This window comes from Myxocyprinus asiaticus, chromosome 40, assembly GCF_019703515.2.
Source record: "Myxocyprinus asiaticus isolate MX2 ecotype Aquarium Trade chromosome 40, UBuf_Myxa_2, whole genome shotgun sequence".
NCBI lineage: Eukaryota > Metazoa > Chordata > Actinopteri > Cypriniformes > Catostomidae > Myxocyprinus > Myxocyprinus asiaticus.
The window spans coordinates 21213875-21237814 of NC_059383.1; the positions used below are offsets into that span (position 1 = coordinate 21213875).

At 38.4% G+C, this 23940-nt stretch overlaps 2 protein-coding genes across 3 annotated transcripts in view; one reads left to right on the forward strand and one right to left on the reverse strand.

Annotated features, from left to right (window-relative positions):
* LOC127431158 (actin filament-associated protein 1-like 1) overlaps positions 1 to 3549 on the reverse strand; it is a 29299-nt gene extending 25750 nt beyond the window's left edge. Inside the window, exon 1 of the mRNA XM_051681447.1 lies at positions 3424 to 3549. Coding sequence (XP_051537407.1) covers positions 3424 to 3445 — 22 coding nt within the window. The 5' untranslated portion in view covers positions 3446 to 3549. The remainder of the gene's footprint in view (positions 1 to 3423) is intronic.
* A 2852-nt stretch (positions 3550 to 6401) lies between these two features.
* On the forward strand, positions 6402 to 19445 carry LOC127430730 (sorting nexin-12-like). Of its 2 annotated transcripts, XM_051680736.1 has the most exons (6): positions 6403 to 6766; positions 7227 to 7322; positions 7528 to 7652; positions 13569 to 13659; positions 15047 to 15062; positions 17870 to 19445. In XM_051680736.1, exons 1-5 carry the CDS (start codon positions 6602 to 6604, stop codon positions 15050 to 15052), a joined length of 483 nt encoding a protein of 160 aa, XP_051536696.1. In that variant the 5' UTR covers positions 6403 to 6601; the 3' UTR covers positions 15053 to 15062; positions 17870 to 19445. The 2 variants fall into 2 exon arrangements, with proteins under 2 accessions (XP_051536695.1, XP_051536696.1); XM_051680735.1 differs by lacking the exons at positions 15047 to 15062; positions 17870 to 19445 and having other exon boundaries at positions 6402 to 6766; positions 13569 to 14979.
* The last annotated feature ends 4495 nt before the right edge of the window (positions 19446 to 23940 follow it).

The window sequence follows — 23940 nt, forward strand, 5'->3', positions numbered from 1 at the left end:
TCATGTGATCATAAACGGTCAAATTACTTCCTCAAAGTGATCATCGCATGTACCTTTCGCTAACGGCCTTGTGGAGGGCCCTCCGTAGAGGGTTTGGGTTGCCCAATTTCGTTTGAAACACCCCTTCGTGTGGTGTCCCCTTCCCACAGTGCCCTTTAAGGGCGCAAAAACACCGTTTGGAATTCGCCCAAAGTCTTCTACAAAGGCTCAACTGAAGCCCCCACTGGCTCAGCTGACAGTTATTCTCCATGGCAACATAGAATGTAAACAAAAGTTAGCCTGGGGGTCTGCCATCTTACATTTTGGTCTTAAATTAGACCGATCTATGTTTTTATGCAACTGGCTGAAAAAGTAAAGACCAAAATTTTAGACGACTAACTATTAAGACTAGTCTAAAAAAGTTTTATGCAACCTGGCCCAGAGGATTAATTTACTGTTTAAATATGAGCTTCTGACAAGTAGAAGATTGGCCAGGAAGTTGCAAATATATCCCACCAAACTGATAATTCAATCATACTTTATCAAGTCCAGGTTTCTTTTGAGAATCTCACTTTTTGTTTTTTAATTCCCAGCCTATGGTATCAACTCATCGCAATTCACTAATCAGAAAGCATCTTCCTTTTGCACATTGTTTAAGTCTCTGCTAAAACATGCACGCCATCCTCCAAATCTGTCCATAAATCATTGAAATTTTTATCTTTCAAGTGTAATTACAGCTCCTACCCATATATTAGCACTGCACGATATGAAGGAAAAATGCGATATGTGATGTGTTGTTGGATAATGCGATACTGAATACAATAATCCTATGATGACGTCATCGGTGTGCGTGGAACATCGGAACCCCCACCCCTCAAATAAAGTGACATTTAAAGGAATAAAAAAATTACAGTATAGCCTAGTGATCACAAAAATACTTGTCTTTTGTTCAAAATTGTATTCAGACTGAGTACAATATATACAGTATTGCCATTAGCTATGTAGCAGATATTAAAATTCATATTTAATTTTTTGTTTTTTTTGTAAAAAGAATATGAATATAAAGTTGATTTCACTATATTGTATGATATCCTAAAATATTCTATGTTGTGAAATATTTTATTTTTAAAATGTAATTCATGTTTGTATTTATTTCATAAGTAGTTCATTCAATTTGGGACTTTTATTTTGAAAATGTTGTCCAGAAGTGCTTGCCATTGACATTAGAGGTTGGTTTAACATACCTGATCTCAGTCCATGCTGAACTTGATGGGACAGTCCATTTATTGAAACCCATCCTCTGATATAAATGCAGCGGCCAATAAACAAGCTAAGTTTGAGTTTCAAGCCGGGGTCTGGTCTCATTATTATTTGCACAAATGTTGTTTTGAAACTCTTAAATGCATGACATACTGTATGTGACATATTGCAATAGTTACCCATTCAAACATAGCATGGCACAACGCTTTCTCTCTCTAACTTATAGCACGAAAAAAGAAACATGAATGAACATCAGATTGTATGTTTAACAAGACAATACAACTTACTAAAATTTGTCTTCTCTCAGCGCATATGCACACTGCATGTACACACATCAAGTTACAATCGTGCGCCCGGTCTATTCTCTGCGTCACCATAAACATTAGTTTTCAACTTATTAAAATCATTATGTTATCGCAAGCCCTTGCAATATGCACATCACTATATGTAAATTTACGATATTTCTATAAATTAGATATATCGTGCAGCCCTACCATATATTTGCCCATATTTTGCATGACCAATAGGATTGAGGAAGGTTGATTAAGAAAAGCTTTTTGAGCTCTATCCTGGACGAGTCCCCTTTTACCATCTGACCTCCTTTTATTAAGAGGTTAATACACTGATCATCCACAGTAAACCACTGTGATGACAGGCTTTGATTTCCACTCTTTGAGGACATGAGTGTGGAAGGGCCCACAGGGTCACACACAAAGACCTTCCGGCCACTCTGTATCGTAATAACCCTGTGTGTTTTCTCTGTAGACAAGAGCTGCCCTTGACGGCTGCCGTTCTCATGCAGTCAGTCCATGGAATGCTGGAGTGAGGACAGTGTCAGGCCTGTGCAGACCTATCATGCTCACAAGCTGCAGAAGAGAGAAACCTTTGTCTCTTTGGCCATGGGTATTTATAGATATAAGCCATGTGCACAAGGAACTGGTGGAGAGGAATCAGGACAAATTCTCTCACCATACCCTTACCCCACCCCACCCTTCAAAGTTTGAATGAAAGAGGGAAGGGAGAGATGAATAGGTCCCAAAATGTTATCAAAGTCAGTACGTTTATATGTACTTTAAAAGTTTGATTTCAGTCGGACCAAAATAATAATTGGTCAATAACTTGCTTTAGTCTGATTGAAATGTGACTAAATGTTAACACCGATGTGTTAAACAGCAACTAGGAAAACAAACCTTTACTGTAAAGAAATTGAATAATCTTACACAACATTTGCAAAACAGACCCTGCAACAGAACACAGAATGAATACTGTACATCCAAACTGGTTTTCATGTCATTCATAAAAGGTACAGGTTTCACTTACATGTCTAAACTCACCAACTTTCCTAGCAAGGAACAAGCACACACTTAAAAGGGCATTTCCAAATCGGCCCAGGACTAAAAACAGTAACAAGCAGCCTAGCAAATGGGCTGTTTTTTCCTGGCATCCATGCAAACAAACTCAAGAGTCAAACACATTCTCAAGCAGATTTCCTGCATGAGAGGCGAGGAAGTCTTCTTTCAGATCATGAATAGACATCATGCTGAACTGGCCTTCAACCAGATCAGGACAGCAGGATGAAGGAGCTGATAGTTGGGTTCAATGGAAAGTTAAGAACATGAAGAACAGGATAAGAGGATGAGAGATATTTTTACATGTAGGGGTGCTGCATGGATAAGTGCAGCAAAAACACACAAAGTTTGCCAGCATGGTTATAAAGGTCTTGCCTTTTGATCTAAGAAGTTGTTAATATTTTTTGGTGTGAATAGAAAAGGTGAGAAATAGCAGTGGAATTTACTATTACAGACCCTCAAATTTTTATTCTGGACAATCTACACCTTTAATAAACTATAATTTCAGGAGGAAAATTATGTAAAATATGGTGGAAACAAAAGTCTGAAAAATATAAATGATTTTTTTTTTAATCTAAAGATCAGTAATAGTTTGACACAGATACAGTGATGACATTCTGTTAACAACCCATTAAGAGTTGGCTATCTATTGCATCACCAACTCTACAAGAGTATGGATTGAATAACGAATGACTTATATAATTACATCAAATTAACCTTCCATCACTGAGAAGGTGCGGTGGACTTATCGTAGTAATGTTAAAAATGTTTTACAGCGTATTTCAAAGATAATAACTGTAATGCCATTTTCAAACGAATACAGTTTCAGACTTACAAGTGGAATCGGCGATTTCCATGACGAACAGAATATTTTCCTTGTGTACTCCGCAACACAGTTCAGCAGATTCCCACTGAAATGTACACCAGCATCCAGCATCCTGTGCAGCGCGCGTGTGGCCAACACTACACTTTTGACAGGGGTGCGTGCAGAAGACCACTCGAAATCACAACACATCCGGGTCCTAGCGCTCGTCAGGTAATGACTTCAGCATGAAATCATCCAGTTCCTTGAGGGACAACTGATGTCACCCATACCTGTGTTCTTAACCCACTAAAATGCATTAAAGGGATAGTTCACCCAAAAATGAAAATTATCTCATCATTCACTCACCCTCATGCCATCCCAGATTATTATGACTTTCTTTCTTATGTAGAACACAAACTCAAATTATTTAGTGGAGATATGATGTCTGTTTGTCCATACAATGCAAGCGAATGGGTACCAAAATGTTGAAGCTCCAAAAGCACATAAAGGCAGCATGTCAGCATAAAAATAATCCATGTGACTATAGTGGTTAAATCCATGTCTTCAGAAGTGATATGATGGGTGTCTTTTTTTACTATCGATCTCTTTCATTTTCACATGCTTCTTTTGTTTTTGGCATTTCGCATTCTTCGTGCATATCGCCACCTACTTGTAAGGAAGGAGAATTAATAGTAAAAAAAAAAGGGCTTAAAGGTGATGTAATTTTTTTTATGTCAAAATATGTTCTACTATCCCAGTTTATTGATCATTGACAACTATAAGTAAGCCATTCGTGGATTTACCTCACCGACAAGTATAAACACATTGATGTTTATATTTTGAGCGGCTGCTCAGCTCCACCCATCCCTTTCTAGCTCAACCTTTAGCGTGAGTTTGGGGTGTGGCTACTTGTTCAGCCAGGCGAATATGACCATCCATGGCAGATGTGTTACTGGGGAAAAGAAATTTAGCTTCACCAAAATTTGATGATTTGCTAAAATTCACAGAGACAGAGAACGGTGTAAAACCAGAGTGAATATTGGCGTCGCATTTACAAGGGGAGGACTTTGAGGGAATTTTTGGGGTTTAATGGAGACGCCAAACTTGCCGAGTTGCTTCTCAACATTTAAGCTACACTCAAGTTAGCTCATTACTGTCGAGTTTCAGATAAATTCTTAAGATACTCAGAATATGTTACTAGTTACCAGAAGAACCATCCTAACTCGTATGCTGGATCCCGTGCACACCCAGATGCCGTTCAATCTGGTGATGTTATCGGATGACCCGATTCCTCTGCAACACTTTCTGTCCGGTGTGTATATGTTATAGTGGTCTTGTTTATTATGGCGTTAACCGTTTATCACCTTTTTTTAGGATGGCCTATTTGTTCATAGGGAATCAGGGAGTGCGAAAGCACGTGATGAGTCTAGGGGTGTTGGCAAAGGTTGTTTGAAAACATACTTTATTTTTAATTCCATTTGGTGCCACTAGTAGCACAGAAATTACATACAGTACTTCACCTTAATAGTAAAAAATTACTTAAATATTGATCTGTTTCTCACCCACACCTACAATATCACTTCTGTAGATATGGATTTAACCACTGGAGTTGAAATGTTCTGCTGAAGAAAGAAAGCCATACACATCTGGGATGACATGAGGGTGAGTAAATCATGAGAGAATTTTCATTTTTGGGTGAACTAATTCATTAAATATTAAATCCCAAAGGAGAAAGAATAATCTTTAACAATGTTTCTTTTTACTTCAAGAATACAACAATTTCCCACTAAAATGATGTAATTTTACTTTTTGAGAGAGATCAGTACATCCATGTTGAATTGATGTTGTCATAAATAAAAACATAATAAATAAACACAATCATAAATTTAAAGATTTGCGCATTTCAATTTACAGTGGGGATATCTTTAAACTCCATTTTTTACCATTCAGGGAATGATGACGTTTAAAGATATGCTCACTGTACTGAATACCATGCATCATAATGCTAACTGAAACTATGAAAATATAAAGTCTTGCTTCAACAAAATGGTCTTTTATTAATGGTAACATTGTAAAGTCATGCACAAAACATTTTCTAGTAAGGGTGTTTCTTGGTCATGAATCAACACTGAACTTGACTGATTTTTCATTTCAAACCATATGATGGCTTTGCATCACAAGTCAGAAAGCACATGAACAGAGTAGGCCTACTCCAAATATCCCCATAAACACGAGATGATGAGATTATGAATGTTTCAGGAGCACAGCACAATTCAGCACCCTCCAGATGCAAAATGATGGCAGTATCAGTACATAAATGTTTTAAATATCTACATAATGCTGTCCTCTGTATGTATCAGAAAAGAACAATGGAGCACATATCAGGAGTTAATAAAATCTAATTTAAATACTAAGACGTTTTATTAAAAGATGCTATTGGCCTTAATTCATTTTGTGTGTGGTCTTAACCTGAAGTAGGAAAAGAATGGAAAACAGCCTATATGAATTTAAATTTGAACGGTTCTTAATAAATATGTTGTTAATAACACCACTGCAAATGTTTCTACATGTCGTTAAAGATACACATAGGTAAAACAGCGGTATGTTCATGAATAACGAATGCATGCACTCATCTATTACAGTGGTAAGATACAAATTTGTTAAAGCACATAATTTAATTTACCTATAGAAAAAAACAGAGTAGCCTATTAATTTAAACATTTTCTATTCACGAGTGTAGTATTCCACTGACAGCATGTGAAAAAATCGACAAAATGGTATATAATTAACAAATTAGTAGTCAAAGAGTAAAACTGTTCAAACTAATGTCACTATCAAAACACATGGAAATCAGCACAATTATTTTCTCCTTCAGTTATACGTTTATTTGGACCCTTGAAGATCCTACCCTTTTTCGCAGCCTTCTCAAATCTTATAGGTCCATTGCCTGTCAGTCATTGTAAAGCAAACATTCTATTGGCTAGTTGGGCAAAATGGGCGTGTCATCTGAACGACGTTGACTGCTACACATCGAAAAGCGCAGGATTTCCTGTGGTTTTGCTGAATTGGCCACATCCAAGTTTTAGATTCGCTAAAGTACCTAGACCATTTTAACCTCCATCGATTTAATGTCTTAATCAAAACCATCTTATCCGCATGTGCTGTAGACTACACCTCGACGTAGTTAGTCTGAAAGAAGTCCTCAAAAATGTCCGAACCCACAGTGGCCGATACTCGCCGGTTAAACTCCAAACCGCAGGACCTGACGGATGCGTACGGGCCTCCCAGCAACTTTCTGGAAATCGACGTGTACGACCCACAGACTATAGGAGTCGGCCGCAATCGGTTCACCACGTACGAAGTCCGGATGAGGGTAGGCTGGCTCAGTGAATGGACGTGTTTGTATGTATCTGTCAGAGAGGCTGCGGCTCGGTTCGGCCTAGTTAGCTTGAGCGCTAACATGCTCACCAACGCCTCAGACGACGGATAAGAGTCTTGAGAATATAACCCCCCTTCAAAGTATTTACAAATGGGGCGGTAAATTGTGGTTTATTTTCTAAATTCACTTTTCTGTGTAAACAAGCTGGATTCAAGCAGTTCGACGGGTTCCGAGTTAATGTAGCTGTTACTGTCAACCATCAACAACCTCCAGCGAGTTGGTTATTTTGCATCTAAAGCATTATCATTAACTGTCACTTTACATGCGAGATACTTTATTCTTATAAATGCATACTTTTTCAAATTTCTTTAAATATTTGAGAAATGTAGCTAATTTTGTGATGGCTACATTTCAAACGATTATGACTTGTTCTGCTTTCCCTTTTGAAATCTAGACAAATCTTCCCATTTTTAAACTGAAGGAGTCATGTGTAAGACGAAGATACAGTGACTTCGAGTGGCTGAAGAATGAGCTGGAACGAGACAGCAAAGTATGTAAATCTCTGAACCTCACAAGCAAACCGTCTACCATGAAATATCTGTAAGCTAATAAAACGACAATTATTTGTTAATTGCATGCTCTTTAAAGTATTTACAAATGTTTTACTTTAAACAGCCTTTTTGTGTGTGTGTGTGTGTGTAGCTTTATTCTGTCCTGTTTGAATTGTGTCTGAAAGGTTTGAAAATGTTTCCTAGATTGTTGTACCTCCTTTGCCTGGAAAGGCATTGAAGAGACAACTCCCCTTCCGTGGAGATGAGGGCATTTTTGAAGAGTCCTTCATTGAGGAGAGACGAGCTGGCCTTGAACAGTTTATCAACAGGTTAGCCATTAGCTGGGTTTCCATCCACGTATTTTTCTGTGCATTGTGGGAAATCTCATAAAAACTGCTGAATGGAAATGCCATGATTCAGAGAAAATCTCCTAAATGTCCAAAAAAAAATTTTTGTGCTCGCTTGAGATGGATAATTCTTAATGTGGTAAGAAGAAATGCGCATAATCTATGATGGAAACACATTGGGCCTCAATCATGAAGCACAAGCAGAACGAAAAGTGTAAATCGTTTGTAAAGCTGGATTCATGAAAGTTTCTCTTTGTGCGCAAGACATCCAGACGTGTTGTGTTCTTTCAGACAAACTGCCATGACTACATTTTGATCAGTTAAATAAAAATAAAAATTTAATAAAATAAAACATGCACCCGGTCTCTAAAATTAATATATTTACATTTATATGCAGTACATACACTACCGGTCAAAATTTTTGAAACACTTGACTGAAATGTTTCTCATGATCTTAAAAATCTTTTGATCTGAAGGCGTATGCTTAAATGTTTGAAATTAGTTTTGTAGACAAAAATATAATTGTGCCACCATATTAATTTTTTTCATTATAAAACTAAAATGTAATTTAAAAAAAAAAAAAAAAACGTTTTTGAAATTGATGACTTGGACCAAATAATAAAGAAAAGCAGCCAATAAGTGCCCAACATAGATGGGAACTCCTTCAATACTGTTTAAAAAGCATCCCAGGGTGATACCTCAAGAAGTTGGTTGAGAAAATGTCAAGAGTACATGTCTACAAATTCTAGATAAAGGGTGACTACTTTGAAGATGCTAAAATATAACACAGTTTTGATTTATTTTGGATTTTGTTTAGTCACAACATAATTCCCACAGTTCCATTTATGTTATTCCATAGTTTTAATGACTTTACTATTATTCTAAAAAGTGAAAAAAAATTATAATAAAGAATGAGTGTTTCAAAACTTTTGACCGGTAGTGTGTGTAAAATGTGTAAGAAATATTTTTTCCATAAAAAAATAAAATAATATTGGCTGTTGTAATTATACTCCAACATCAACATGAAAATGTGTATCAGGTTAAGTTTCTTGCTGGCATGGTGTACATTACACTGCAGAGGACCATGGTATGGTAACTTGATGTTAAATATGTATTTAATTTAATAGGTGTCATTAATGTTCCTTTCATTAGGCTACTATGGAAACTGTTAATACTTTATAATTACTCTAATTAATAAACTAATACATACATAAAACGTAATAAACTGTTAAGCATTGTATAGCTAATATGAGTGTAGTAATGTTCACCATAACACATTATCTAGTATTACCATATAAAGCCTACATAAGAATTAATAGTGATTTATTTTATTTGTGTACTATAATGTGCTTTTCTGTGTATAGTGAAATTGTTTTCCTACTTAGAAATATGAATGGAAATTATTTGATATCATGAGACAAAAAAACACCACCGACAGCAGTAAAAGGCAAAAAAAAAAAAAAAAAAAGGGCATTTTATATAATTAAGGGACACAGTTGTCCCACATTTGCGAAGAGCATCAGAAACTAGCACTTGTGCAAAAACATGCAGTATTTTAACAAAGTTTAATTGCATATGTTAAATTTAAATGTATATATTTATGTTTTGCAGGGAAATAAATTTACAGTGCAAATTATGGTTACTCCAGTGATGCTTTTGCATCAGCATTAGACGCTGGAAATGTCCCGCCCCTTACTGAAATGGAAAATATGATTGGTTAGCAAATATCCAGTCACGTCTGAAATGTATGTTCTGAATGGTGGATCAGCTTAGTCAGACTGTCTGTCTTGTTTGTGCTATCAGTTGTGCCCCCACAGCTCCGTGCGCATTTAGAGAGAATCTCTGTACACTTTTAAAATAATTTAAAAACACAATTCACTCTACGGTGCAGCGGCATCGCATTAGTAGATTGAAAAAGTTCTGGGTCAAAAGCCTATTCGTTGTTCTGGCAGCCAAACATATTATCACTTATTTTAGGTTGGCATACGCAAAATCCTGAGAAAGATAGGTGGGCATACGGCATATGCGTTAGACTGCACTACTGATTTTGATAGAAGTAAAATGAAATAAGTAATTAATAATTACAGTAGTAAAATTAACCTTAAAATATAACATCATAAAAAAAGCTTTTATTTAGAAATGTTTCTGTGCTGCCTGTATTTATTTTTTCAAAGTATAGTTTTTTTCCCCCACTCAGCTTATCATTTTTCTAGCAGAAGTTCTTGACATGGGGTGAAAGGTTCATGGAAAGATGCAGTTTGTATCTGATTTTCTCAAGAGGAAAAAAATGCCCTCTAACATGACTGGCTGGACTTTTTTTTTTTATTGAAATGAGCTCTATAATTTAGTATAAGCACTGGTAAATCATGTTCAGTTGATAACGATGGTAATGCTGTTAAACCCACAAATAAACACATCGCGGCAGATGCGTACCGTACACAATACAACGGGGGGAAAAAATAAAAAGTCAGCTGTCGTATAGCAAATGTCTTACAGCCTTTCGGTCAAAGACCTTCAGGCATTCTATTAATTTCTTTGAAGATTTTTCCTGTTGCAAGGGAAGTATATCACTGTCTTGATTTACTCTAAGTTTCTTCAATGATGCTGGAATGCTCTCAGTTGAACCAGAGAATTAAGGTGAACAGTGTTGGACATCCTCCTGTCGGCATAAACTGAAATTTATTTACACTAAAGCTTCATGTCAAACCATTTTTATTGACCTCTTAGACTGATATCAAAATATCTTATAGATCTGCACAGTAAAGTCATAAGGATGGATGAATGCACACACACAGCAATACCAGAAATGTGTGACGTGTTGTCGCTGCCAGACATGAGACAAAGCTTGTTACAGTGTTTTGTTTGCATGCTCTAAACCACGTGTATTTTATTAAGAAAGAGTTGCTACAATTTATCCTGGAAGTGATGATTTTGTTCTTTTGAACACATGGGATGGAAACAGCTTTATTCGCACATTGTTTTTGCGATATTATGGTTTTTCACATTAATTAAATTTGCAATTTGGATGGAAACAAAGCTATTGACAACAGTGCACAGTTGGAGTTATCCACTCTGCTGAATGTTCGATGAAGTTCAAGAGAAACAATCGATCATAATCAGGGCTCGACATTAAGCATTGTGATGTGCTTGTCCTTCGGACAAGTAAATTGGTCATTCACTTGTCTGGGTAAAAAAGTTACTTGTCCGGGGAGAAAAAAGAGCATTTAAGTATTGGTTACGTGATCAAGTGGTAACATGTCATAGTTTCTGTTGTATGTTTTCTCAAATTATGACAGATGCCAAACCTAAAGCCTGGTTTATACTTTGGAAGCAGCCAACCTTTTTCTCTTAGGTGAACAAATGCACCTTCACGAACGAAGCTGGAGTTTATACTTAGCACAGCGTCATTTTAAAAATGTGTTCATTTAGTGTGATGTCACGGTGTTTAACGTACTGTTCCAGCCACAAGTAAAGCTAATAATGCAGGTTTTTCTCTCCGTATACCGCAGCTTTTATTGCTGTGTTGCTTCTTTGCTTTATTAAATTTGTCACAACCTCTTCTACTTTTAAAAACTCCAAACTGTCTCTCTGCTCATTTGTCATGGCCGTGCTGTCTTTGTAGAGTTTGTTTTGCAAATCATGTAAAAAAAAAAGTATACTTCCACACAATCTCGGAGAGACAGGCTTCAAAGTTATCCATTTTAATGATGGTAACCTAGGTAACAACTCCTCAGCTGGCACGCGCAATTGTAAATTTAAAAAAACATCACATCAAAACCACACCCATGATTAGTTTTAACCGATCAGCAATGCTTTCGACCAGCTGAGTTCTCCTAGGTCAAGAATTTCAGAGATGTGCGCGAACAGGAGAAATATCACCAAACGAACACATTGGCAGAACATAAGCGTCACTGCATTTCGTCATAATTTGTAGGCAAACTAATCGAAGTCTGTTCGCCCAGTAAGTATAAATTAGCCTTAATAGTATACCTATGCAATCAACTTGATTTTCTGCAACAGAAATGTAAACTGTGCTGGGTATAGGGGTGGAAGCTATTGTCAAATGGTTGTTATATTATTTTATGCACAGTTGTCAAATAAAGAAAATCCACCATTGCCATCATTTACAGCAAGGGTGCTCTCACTTCTATGGAATGTGATCTACTTTTTCATCATGTTATTGCAACAAGATCTACCATGCACAATATATACATTGTCACGATACCAAAATGTCAGTAGTGAAATTTGACAATTCTTGAGACAAGCTTCAATACCACAACAAATAATAACACTAACTAATTTGTTAATTATGTAAGAATTGTTTCAGGTTCTCAAGTAATTATTCAAGACTAGTTAACTGTCTGTAATAAAATAACAATAAAAAAAATAAAAGCAAATAGAAACAAATTTAAAACAAAAGAAAAAAAATGCAAATGAAGAAAACTGCTTTTATAAACAGCAGCATAAAGTATTCAAGTAAACATTCAGAATGAATGCAACATAAAGCTACTACTAGTCTTCACTGAATGATTATAATGCATTAGTATTTTTTAAATCTACCAAATTTATCCAGCCAAGAGCAGTGAGTGGTTTATTTGTTTTCTTGTTATGGTTGTTTGATTAATATTAACAGAACACTAGACAAAGTCCGACATTTTGATACAAATCCGCTTTTACCCCCCACTGTTTATGTTCACTGTTGCTCACTGTGTTTACATTAGTACCTCACCAAGATGGGCATTTGGCGGAATTTTGAAATGTATTTGACCGTTCAGGTGCATGTCCGCATTACCACGAGCGTTCTTGGAGCACACGTATGGCAAGCCACGAGTTTCAGGATTACATGATAGTTTTAACACTGTCACATCTAAAACGGCGTATTTTGCGGCGTTCTAATCAACCATAATGCCTTAAAGTACGGCATAGTAATTCCAAATGGCATATAAAAACGCAAGAAAGCTATTTAAAATGGCATATTGGACGGTGCTTAGTGTATGTGAAAAGCGCCGCTTTTTACACTGTTTGGATGGCATATGATGCTGTAAAAATCACTATTTTTGGTTGCACAAAGACAGCACCTTTTATGACGTTTGCTGTGTGGTATAATGAGCCCCACCTGCAGATATTCACAGCCAGTAAAGTTTGAGGTGCTCTCACTCCGAAAACTGTACACAGAGGATATTATAATAAGATGTATTATTCAAATAATGGGTTATCACCTGTAGGTAACATATTCCTCTTATTAATTATTGTTATTGATGACATCAGTGCTGTTTGTGGTTGGATGGGGACACTATGCGCCCGTGATCTTTTCTCTAAAAGCAGCACAGTTTGTATGGGTGAGTTTCATGATATTAAATAAATAAATGAATGAATAATATACACTTGGTCATGTGTGGTTTTTCCTGTTGGCAGTTTGTTATTTTTAATCATTATGAACATAAACATGACAAATAGAATGAAGATTTATAGTATTACTTGTCAAATCATGCAGCTATTACTAAATCGCTGGCAAATTATAAAATTACACGCTCTGGATTATTTTCAGCAGCAGAAGATGTACTTTGAATTTAGTGACACAGGCCTAGGCTACATCACAAATAAAGCCGGGTTTTTTTTTTGTTTTTTTTATTGATGTTTTAATCAGCATGTCCGGATGGGGAAGTACTTTCATTGCCCCTTCAAAAATCCACTTGTCGTGGACAAGCGTACAAGCGAAGTGTTATTGTCGAGCCCTGATAATGTATCTCTTACAAAGAAGCAAGATAATAATCTGAGAGGATTTAAAATGCTAGCTTGTCAAATTTAATCACAGTATATATTTGTAATTATGTATTCATTTGCTGACTTCAGTGCATCCATATTGTACATAACATTTTTGCTGCTATTCCTTTTCAGAATTGCAGGTCATCCTTTGGCGCAGAATGAACGCTGTCTTCACATGTTCCTGCAGGACGAAAGTATTGACCGGAACTACATTCCTGGAAAAGTACGGCAGTAGGGATTTCCAAACTGGGACAAGGGAGGGTCTTCTTTCTTCAGTTTTCCTTTTCTATTCCCATTCATCTGCAAATAGTGCAGATAACATTTATTTTTACACCAAGCAAATCTAGAGATGTAATAAACTGTGCAGGACTTGATTTAATTTGACAGATCATGTTTTGTACATGTGTCTGACAGAGAGTTTCTCTTTACACACACATTGTATTTCTTTTACATCTATACAATGTACTTGTTAGTGTGTGTGTGTATATACATTATACAACTATACATGAAGCTGTAGCACTGTAAAGCAAAGAGGGTTGGCTCATATCTTTGTCCTCTCTGGTGACTGTTAGAGAACATGTGCTTTCCCAAATCCAAGAGAGGAGGGGTGTTTCATTTCATTCCAAGTGGCACAAATGCTCACTCATTGAGTAAACCCAACATTAAGGGAGCAATAAGGATATTTGTTAATATTATGTTAATTAGTGGTCGACATTGTTTGACAAAGGCACTAGCTCAAAAATTTTGTGGTGTGTTTCAAACTTGTATTTGAAAGTCGTACTTGTTTGTGTAGTCACGAGACTATCAGCAGGACTGTAATATACTGGTCTGTGTTCAAACTGACAAATGGAACTTGGGAATGTTGCTTGTTACTCCCTTAACCGTCCAATGCATAAAATGACATAACATGAAATGAAAAGTACCATCTCATAAAAATGTGATGTTGACAGCATTTCAGTCTGATAAACTCTAATTAACATTCCACTCAGTGTATACACTTGGCTTATTCAGCCACAGTGGATTAGGAAGAGGTGAGAGCATTTTAATTCCAATTTTATGTGACAAGACTTTCTTCCAAAACAAAGCTTATGCTGTTCAAAGAGTATTGTTATCAAACTGCAGATCACTAATAAATGTAAAGTATATCAGACCTGTTAGGTATACGTATTACACATTCCAGCAGTACTTAATCTTGGCTCTAGCTTGCATGGCATTTACTAAAGTTAGGAGGTCTGTATAATGAAGTGCTGTCTGGGAGTTTTGTAATTTGCTTGTTTGGAGTTTCCCCCAAGTAATGAATAATCAAATGTACCAATTTTGATATGAAATAAGTGCTTAAGACCTGTCTTTAATGTGAGATTTTTGTCTAGGTTAAACCTCAGGATGTGTAAAAGATCCAAAAACAGCTTCCTAAGAGGACAAAATATGTGCCAACTGAGTAAAAGTTGTCCTGCCAAAGTTTAGTCATTTTCTTTAGAATGGCTGTGTTCATCGATTTGTGCCTGTGACGTTTGTCTGTAAATAAAGTAAAACAAAATAGAGAGCACTGGCTGGAGATTCTATAATATCAGAAAAATCCCTTATTGTGTTTATTCTCTCTTCCATTTTAGGTGTGAATGAAGTAAGGTTTGTTTGTTTTTTTTTTACTCTCAGTATCTTGATGTTGTAAACTGATGTGGGGAAACACTATTTGCATGATTGCTAATAATTCAAAGCAGTGATATTATGGGGAAAATGTAATCTCATGGTCATACTTACAATTCTCATTTTAATGTTGTCTTACATTCTGTTGCTTTGCTAATTTTCATTTTGCATCAGCTTGTCACTTTCCTTAACAGTCAACATCTACTATCTGCTAATTTGTTGTTGGCTGCATGCCTTGATTGCATGGTTTGTGTTGTAAATTCTGGTTTCTTAGGTAAGTTGGCTTCATACAAAATTTCTGTGATTTGTAACTTAAGTGATTTTTATTTTATTTTTTATTTTTTTACGAATTCTAACGAAATTTCAATAATGATCAAGTACACAAACAATCCATCTTACAAACTATGAATTTGCCTTACCCTGATTCACTTTGGGAATCCTATAATAATTAAACTGTATTTTAGAGCTGTTGGGACAGATTTGGTGGGAAATTGCATACTTCCATCAGTCATCCATGCGTGTTTACGTTACGTCTGTAAATAAAGAAGGTCCGGAGCTACTAAAGCACGTGTATATGTGCAGTGATTGGTGTGGTGGTAGTTTCAAGATGAGAGCTTGTAGCCACAACAAATGAACAACGTTAACCATGGATCAGTCAAAAAGGCAACCGTCTGGGGAATCACCCGTTTTCTAAATAAAGAAACCAAGAACCAAGAAAAAAAAGGGAAAGAGACAGAGCCCGTAAAAATAAAACACAACATTGGCTTAGCTTTTTCAGGGGTGGCGACAACTCGGTGATCTGAAAGGATTTAAAACCGACCCAGAGATTACTTTTTCTTGCTCGACAGGTTAGATATTTTACTGGACCGTTAGTGAGTCAGGTAGCTCTGTTAGCACGGTAGTTTGTTAGATAGCGTTAGCCACTCTAATGGGGCATTTTATTATGGATTGTGGTACTGCAGTGCTTTTTCGAGGAAGGGCAGTGGGGAAAAAATTAACTTTATGCTGGTAACGACACCAATATCTGAACCAGTTGTTACCTTAGTCTATTTGCCTGCTAGCTAAGTTATAATAGATTCCACCTTTTAACTTTATCTGATATATGACTAGCAATCGTTGTCTAATGTCATCGTTGCCTGACTTTAGTAATGTTATTTATGTAGAAACAGTTGTTTTCAATAAGTCAAAACAACAGCGGAAGATATGCTACTTACCTGCTCTAAGACATTTTTCAGATATCCATCTTTTTCTTTATTTTATTTTTTGAGAGGAGGGGGCAAGTTTTGTTGTTGTAAGTGACATTCGCTTTAAGTTGATCACCTGTAACCATGGTTACACTGGTTATCCTCAAACCATCTGATTCATCCCTGCAGAAGAGCAGAGCCGAATCCCAGCTCACGTGATTCCCAAAACAGTGTTCCTCCGCTAGCTGCAGTTCTACGCTTCAACCGCTAGAGCAGGGGTGGGCAACTGGTTTGGTAAAGGGGCCACATCGGGCTTTAAGTAGTGCATAGGGGGCCTTTTGAGAAATAATGTTCTGCATTGATTTGGTTTTTGTATCTTTTAAGCCCAGAAATAGTTGTATAGTGTATATGTGACTAATGGGACTATTCTGCAATTGCCTAAATTATTGTATTGCAATAGGTAGATACTTTTCTATCAGGCATTAAAAAACTGAGTAAAGGCTGAGCTTATTATAAATTATTTATTTTACCATCTCTACTTCCCTGTTAATTTATTATTCAATTTAACACTCTACATCAGGGATCTGTTTTAATAAAAAAAAAAAAAAAAAAAAAATGATAGAACTTTAAATGTGTGTCGCAAATCCAGTGAGATTACTTATTTTATTCTCAAAACATTACCCGTTTACACGCTAAAAGGGTCATGATGCAGGCCTGGTCAATGGTCCTTTCAGCACACAACTGAGTAAAACAGGCTGCATGACTATGATAAATGATTACTGCAAGAGTTAGATTAACATACAGGTGCGAGGGGACTTCAACATTTCTAAATTGTACAAATAAAAAATACATATACTCCTCTCTCGCTTGCTTTTGCTCGCGTGTCAATGATCACCCCTCCACGTATCAATGATGCCGAGATCTACTTTTTAATTTAATCACTGAGAGGGTTTACCTGCAAACTTAGTAGCACCAAACATCACAAGCAGCCTCAAGAATGGACACAGAGTGCTTGTATAACAATTTTCCTTGAGCAGAATATTGCACTAGAGATCGCTAAGGTTGTTCAAAGGTGAAAGCAAGAGCTAGAAAGAGCGCACTCGGGTGCATGGTTGCCAGATTGCGCAAAATAAGTCTAACATTAGGTGGAATATTTCCAATTTGCACAAGTATAAATCTCAAACTGGGGGTGTTGCGTCTCTTATCTAGCAACCCTGAGGATGCTAAACACTTGTGGATGCGCGTTAGGTCCCAATGCAAGATAAATTAAATAACCAATGAGAAAAAAACGTTTTCAGGACAAATGAGCCGAGGGCCACATTAAACCATTTGGAGGGCCGGATCTGGCCCGCGGACCGTAAGTTGTCCAGGTCTGCGCTAGATGGACAAAAGTTACATAGTGTAGCTTTAAGCTTGCTTTTATTATCATTGTCAAAAGTTGTTCCGTTTTGTCCAATATAATTAAATAACAAAGGAGCTAGCAACCCAATCACCCAAGGTAGTATTGTTTTACACAATGTGGAATTATTAAATTGAGTATATTTTAAAGGAAATATGCTCTGCATTATTAAGTTCTCTAAGTTTTGTTCCATGTCTAATCCAAAGGTTATGGTAAGCCCCCTTCCTGTCCGGGATCCATCTGCTCTGCCAGCTCTTTTCTGCACATCAATCAAAGATTTCACAGCTGCTCTCCATTATATCTTGTATATATTTTTCTCAAATAGAGCTAGACTATAACATCTATTTCACCCTGAAGATGAACTCATGTTGCATTTATACCTCACACATTAAGTTTCTTTGGGAAGAAGTACAGTTTGCTTTTTGCTTATCTTTAAACAAATATGAAAAAAAAAAAAATTATTCCTTTTGTGCCACCAAAACAGCGCCAACCCAATTCTTCTCACAACAATTGTACAATTTTTCAGTTCTAAAAGGTCTGGCCATTCTTCGTTGACCTCTCTCATCAACCAGGTGTTTCCATCCACAGAACTGCTGCTCACTGGATGTTTTTTATTTTTGGCACCATTCGGAGTAAATTCTAGAGACTGTTGTGTGTGAAAATCCCAGGAGATCAGCAGTTTCAGAAATAGTCAAACCAGCCCATCTGGAACCAACAATCATCCATGCGATTATCTAATCAGCCAATCATATGGTAGCAGTGCATAAAATCATGCAGATACGGGTCAGGAGCTTCAGTTAATGTTCACATCAACCATCAGAATGGGGAAAAAAATGTGAATGCAGTGATTTGGACCGTGGCATGATTGTTGGTGCCAGATGGGCTGGTTTGACTATTTCTGAAACTGCTGATCTCCTGGGATTTTCACGCACAACAGTCTCTAGAATTTACACCGAATGGTGACAAAAAAAAAAAAAAAACATCCAGTGAGTAGCAATTCTGTGGACGGAAATGCCTTAATGATGAGAGAGGTCAACAGAGAATGGCCAGACTGGTTCGAACTGACAAAGTCTACTGTAAAACAGATAACCGCTCTGTACAATTGTGGTGAGAAGAATAGCATCTCAGAATGCTATTCTGAAATGCGGTTTGATTTGGCGGCACAAGGGGGACCTTCACAATAATAGGTTGGTGGTTTTAATGTTGTGGCTGATCAGTGTAGGCCTCTTACTGCAAATGCTACAAGCAGTTATGGAATATAATTGGATTTGCTAGAAAAGTGATCTCGTTATCTTTAAAAGTTATAAATGCATTTGTTGAATAGTGACATGATGTTAGTTAAGCAACCCCTTCCCCCAACAAGATTACTCTAACTCAAAATGTAGCATTTTTTGAAAGAAATGAAACTGGGATTGCACATTGACAATGTCTTCCTTTATCACATTCCATGTTTCATTAGAATCCTTTAAAGAATATGTGTTAAAACAAAGGTTTTGCAACCATTTTAAATAGTTTTTCCTTTTGTTTAGTGTCAGTATAAGAAGTCAGGCTTTGGGAATGTACAAATTCAATTACTGTGAAAAACGGAATTTCATTATGATAAAATGTATCACATTACATTTATATAAGCCCTCTTTTGAAAATTTTTGATTTATGTTCTTTCTCTTTTTATTATTGTTACTTTTAAGACTATATCTAAAAAAAAAAAAAAAAAATGGCTGTATTTCTAACAGATATAGCCATAATTTCTGCCCATTAATAAAATCCTCGCTGTCACCTCTACTGAGTTCTCTGATTGTGGTTTGTGGCTTTATGCTATATGACTTGTATTGTTTTCTTGATATGCCTCATCAAATTATGTTAATAAAGTAATTTGTTGCATATTATGTTAATTAGTAATTACCATAAAAAAAAATTCAACTCGTCCTTTGGTACTAGCCTTTTGGGGGCCATAACCAAAAATTTGTTTGGGGGCACCTGTCAGTATGTTCATAACACTACTTATAAAGCCTTTGACAGTGTGGAGGCCCCCTGACGGATTGGGGGCCCTAAGCAACATGCTTAGTGTAGCCGGTGGGTTGCAAAGAAACAACACGGATACAAAAATATCTTTGGGGGTTTTATTCTGACGGCTGTTTTAAAAAAAAAAAAAAAAAAAAACAGTGGTCGATGGGGCCGTATTGTATTTAAAAAAAAAAAAAGAAAATACAAAAACTGAAATGTGGTACATTGAAATACAAAAATGCCAGGGAGCCATCCGGCCTGTGACCTACTCAACCCCAACCCCCCCCATTTCTAGAGAGGAAATCCGCCACAGCCATCTGCACCCCCTGCCTGTGTACCACCTCGAACTTAAAAGGCTGGAAAACTAGATACCAACGGGTGATCCACATGTTGGTATTCATGTGATGGAGCCACTGGAGTGGGGCATGGTCCGAACAGAGGGTGAAAGCACGCTCCAACAGATAGTACCGGAGGGTGAAGACTGCCCACTTGATGGCCAAACATTCCTTCTCTATCGTGCTGTACTTAGTCTCCCTCAGAGAGAGTTTGCGACTAATGTACAGCACGGGGTGCTCCTCCCTCTCCACCAGCTGGGACAGTACCGCTCCCAACCCACTGTCTGATGTGTCCGTCTGCAAGATAAAAGGGAGAGAGAAGTCAGGAGAGTGCAATAACGGCACACCGCAAAGTGCAGCTTTCACCCGCATGAACGCCTGCTGACACGGCTCCGTCCACTGGTGCTCCCTTTTTAGTAAGATCGGTCAGCAGGCTGGTGACGGTCGAATAGTTAGGCACAAACCTACGATAATAGCCAGCCAGCCCCAGGAACTGTCTCACCTCCTTTTTAGTCTTAGGTCTCGGGCAGGCTGCGGTCTATCAATTTGGAGTCGCACCTGTCTATATTCCACCCATCCAATTGCACACTTCTTAAGGTTTGTCGTGAGTCCCGCCCATCTCAATGACTTAAGAACAGCCCTCAGATGCTGCAGGTGCCGCTGCCATTTATTACTGTAAATAATGATATCATCCAGATAGACAGTGGCGTAAGCAGCGTGTGGTCTGAGGATTCTGTCCATGAGCCGCTGAAATGTAGCCAGGGCCCCGAACAAACCGAAAAGAGGGTGTCAGATTGGTGTAAGCAAACGGTGTGGAAAATGCAGTTTTTTCATGGGACATAGGAGTTAAGGGGATCTGCCAATATCCCTTTGTCAAATCCAGTGTTGAATAAAAGTGAGCCGTGCCTAACCGACCAAGCAGTTCATCAATCCGAGGCATTGGGTATGCATCAGATTTAGATATTGCACTGACCTTTCTATAAACCTCACAGAACTGGACCGATCCGCCACTCTTCGGAACCAGCACCACCGGGCTGGCCTAGTCACTGTGGGATTCTTCTATTACCCCCATATCTAGCATGGCCTTTAATTCTTCCCGAACCACTTTTTTTTGTTCGGGTAATCGGTTCGGAACGACTTGATCAAAGGGTCTAAGGGTCTTGCATCTGTTCCAGAGGGAAATCCCCAGCAGGGAATCCTCTAAGGGCTGGAGAAGCTGAGATTTCTCCCTCCCTTACGTCCTCCTGATGTGGAGCTGACGTAGACGGCCCTGGCTCCGCCTACACAGCCAGCGAGTCACACTCCACACAACGATATGCTTTGTTACAGGACCCATCGACACACATTCCTCTTAATAATGTAGTAAATGCCAGCCAATTCATTCCCAAGATTAGTGGATGGGTGAGGCGGGAATTAACTGCAACCTCAACACAGTTTTTTTCCCCGAAATTGAAGAGTGACCATCACCACAGTATAATTTTGGATATCCCCGTGCACACACCTTACCTTCACCCACCGACTTGTTTCCAAAGCCTCGGATTCAACCAAGCTTTGGTGAATGGATGTTTGATTACAACCTGAATCCACCAAGTCTTTATATGTACACCCGTTAATACTCACAGGTATCCGGTACGCACCTGCTCGATCGGGGGCGGCTCTGGTGTGTCGGGGACCTGGACCAATGTCTCCACCTCCATCGTGGGGCATCAGCCCCTGAAATGCCCAGGTTCCCCACAGCTCCAGCAGACCGGACTTCATGCCCACACCCACGGCAGCGGATTCACCAGCCTGTGGGGGAGAGCGGAGAGGGTTAGGGGAAACTGGTAAGTTGAATGGCCCACGGGACCGGGGAACCGGTTTTGGGGTAGGAATTCCCCATTTCCGGGGAATAGGAACAGGATGAGGGGAAGGAGAGGGGGAGGGAGGAGAGGGAGAGGGAGAAGAATAGGGCTCGCCAGCCCCCGAATACGCTGCCATATGGGCCTCTGCCAGCTAGATCGCCTCATCCAGCGACGCCAGGCGGTGGCACTGGATCCATTCCACCGTCCCTTTTGGTAGTCGGTTGATCAGCTGCTCCAGCACCACCAGGTCGACTACGGCCGTGGCGTCGCGTTCTGCTGCTAGCAGCCACCACTGGTAAGAGTTACGGAGCTGTTGGCAAAGGCAAATGGGTGGCCGAGCTTGCCCAGTTTCACAGAGCACAAGCGCAGACGGTGCTGCTCTGTGCTGCAGCCGGCCCATTGCAAGATGGCACGTTTCAAGTCCTGATACCCTAGGAGGCTGGCGACGGGTAGTTGTTGGGCTGCCAGTTGCACTTCTGACAGCAGCAGCAGTAGGCACACTGCCCACTAGAACTCTGGCCATCCCGCTGCTTCTGCCACATGCTCAAACAGCTCCCGAATGCCTTCGGGTTGTCCTTTGGCCCCAACTTGGTGAACTTGAAGTGGGTCATGGAGGGGGTGGCGGCCGAGGTCATGCCAGTGGAAGCCCCCTGGGGTATCAAGCCCCATAGCACCTGCTGGTCCTGTAGGATAACCTGGAATTGCTGCTCCTGTTCCAGGCGGAGCTCAAGTAGAGCTTGATGTTGCATTTGGTGGATTCTGGCGAGGGTCTTATCAACTCGGCGAAGGGCGAGGACTTCATTACGGCATAACTTCTTCCAAATCCCGGGTTTTGGCACCACTATGAAAAGGTCTCTGACTTTCTTCTCAAGGAGAAAGTGAGGGTCGGGTAAACATTCAACACAAGTCTTTTATTTTACACATTTTCTCATCTAAAAAAGGTTTGCTTTTCAGCACAACAAAAAACACACAGAACACTCTGCTGCATGTATCTCTCTCTCTCTCTCTCTCCTCCTGGACTGTTCTTTTATATCCCTCTCAGCTCTCACTGCAATCATAAACAGCTGTTAGAGATAATTTCCCACAGGTGTCAATCCTTACTATTCTTCCTTTCGCGGCCTCACTCTCCACAGACGTCGCTCGGTCACGCCCCATCACCACAACATGCTTAAATCACTCAAGCATTTTATGCATATTTAAACAGGCTTCAGTGACATTTAAAAGTTTAAAACAATGGAATTCTCATTACACTATGTTCACTTAATTGGAAAACACTCTGGGCGGTAAATCATTAAATAAGATATGGTTAATTCTAAATGTACATACCCAGTCCTTGCATGTGTGCAAAACATTGTCAAACTCCACACATGCAATCCATATACAGTTTTTAACATACAGCTCTTCTGAACACATATTTAATGCAATTAATAAGCATTTTGTGTGAAATTGTATATTTACCCAAAAGATTATCAAATAATAAAACGGGAGCTCTCTTGCCCTAGGTATGTTCTCATGTCTCTAACATAAGAGAGTACATGAAACCAGGTGTCGTAAAACTCTGGTTCTTAAAGGGGCCACGTCCAATTTATGGCTAGAGTTAAATAACAAGAAATGTCTCCACTTGGCTACATTAGTTTGTCTAAAGGGAGGACCAGCACTGTTTGCTCATTTAAAAATCACGGATTCAGTAAGGCACTTACAATGGAAGTAAATGGGGCCAGTCCACAAACATTAAAATACACACTGTTTCTAAAGTATAGCCACAATACATAAACATTATATGTGTAAACATGACACTAGTGATAAAATCACTAGTTTACTGGCATTGCATTGTCATGGCAATTAAGTTTTTATAATAATATAACTTTACACTGATAAGGTTAGTAAGTGATTTTATCACACTATCAAATCATGTTAACATGTATAATATTTACATCTTGTAGCTATACCTTTGAAACAATGTGTACTTTAATGTTTATGGACTGGCTCTATCCACTTCTATTGTAAGTGCCTTGCTGTAGCCACAATTGTTTGCTTGTTTTTGTTTATTTGTTGTCTTGTAAATAAACTTGTGGTGACTGGTAAGTTAAAAATATT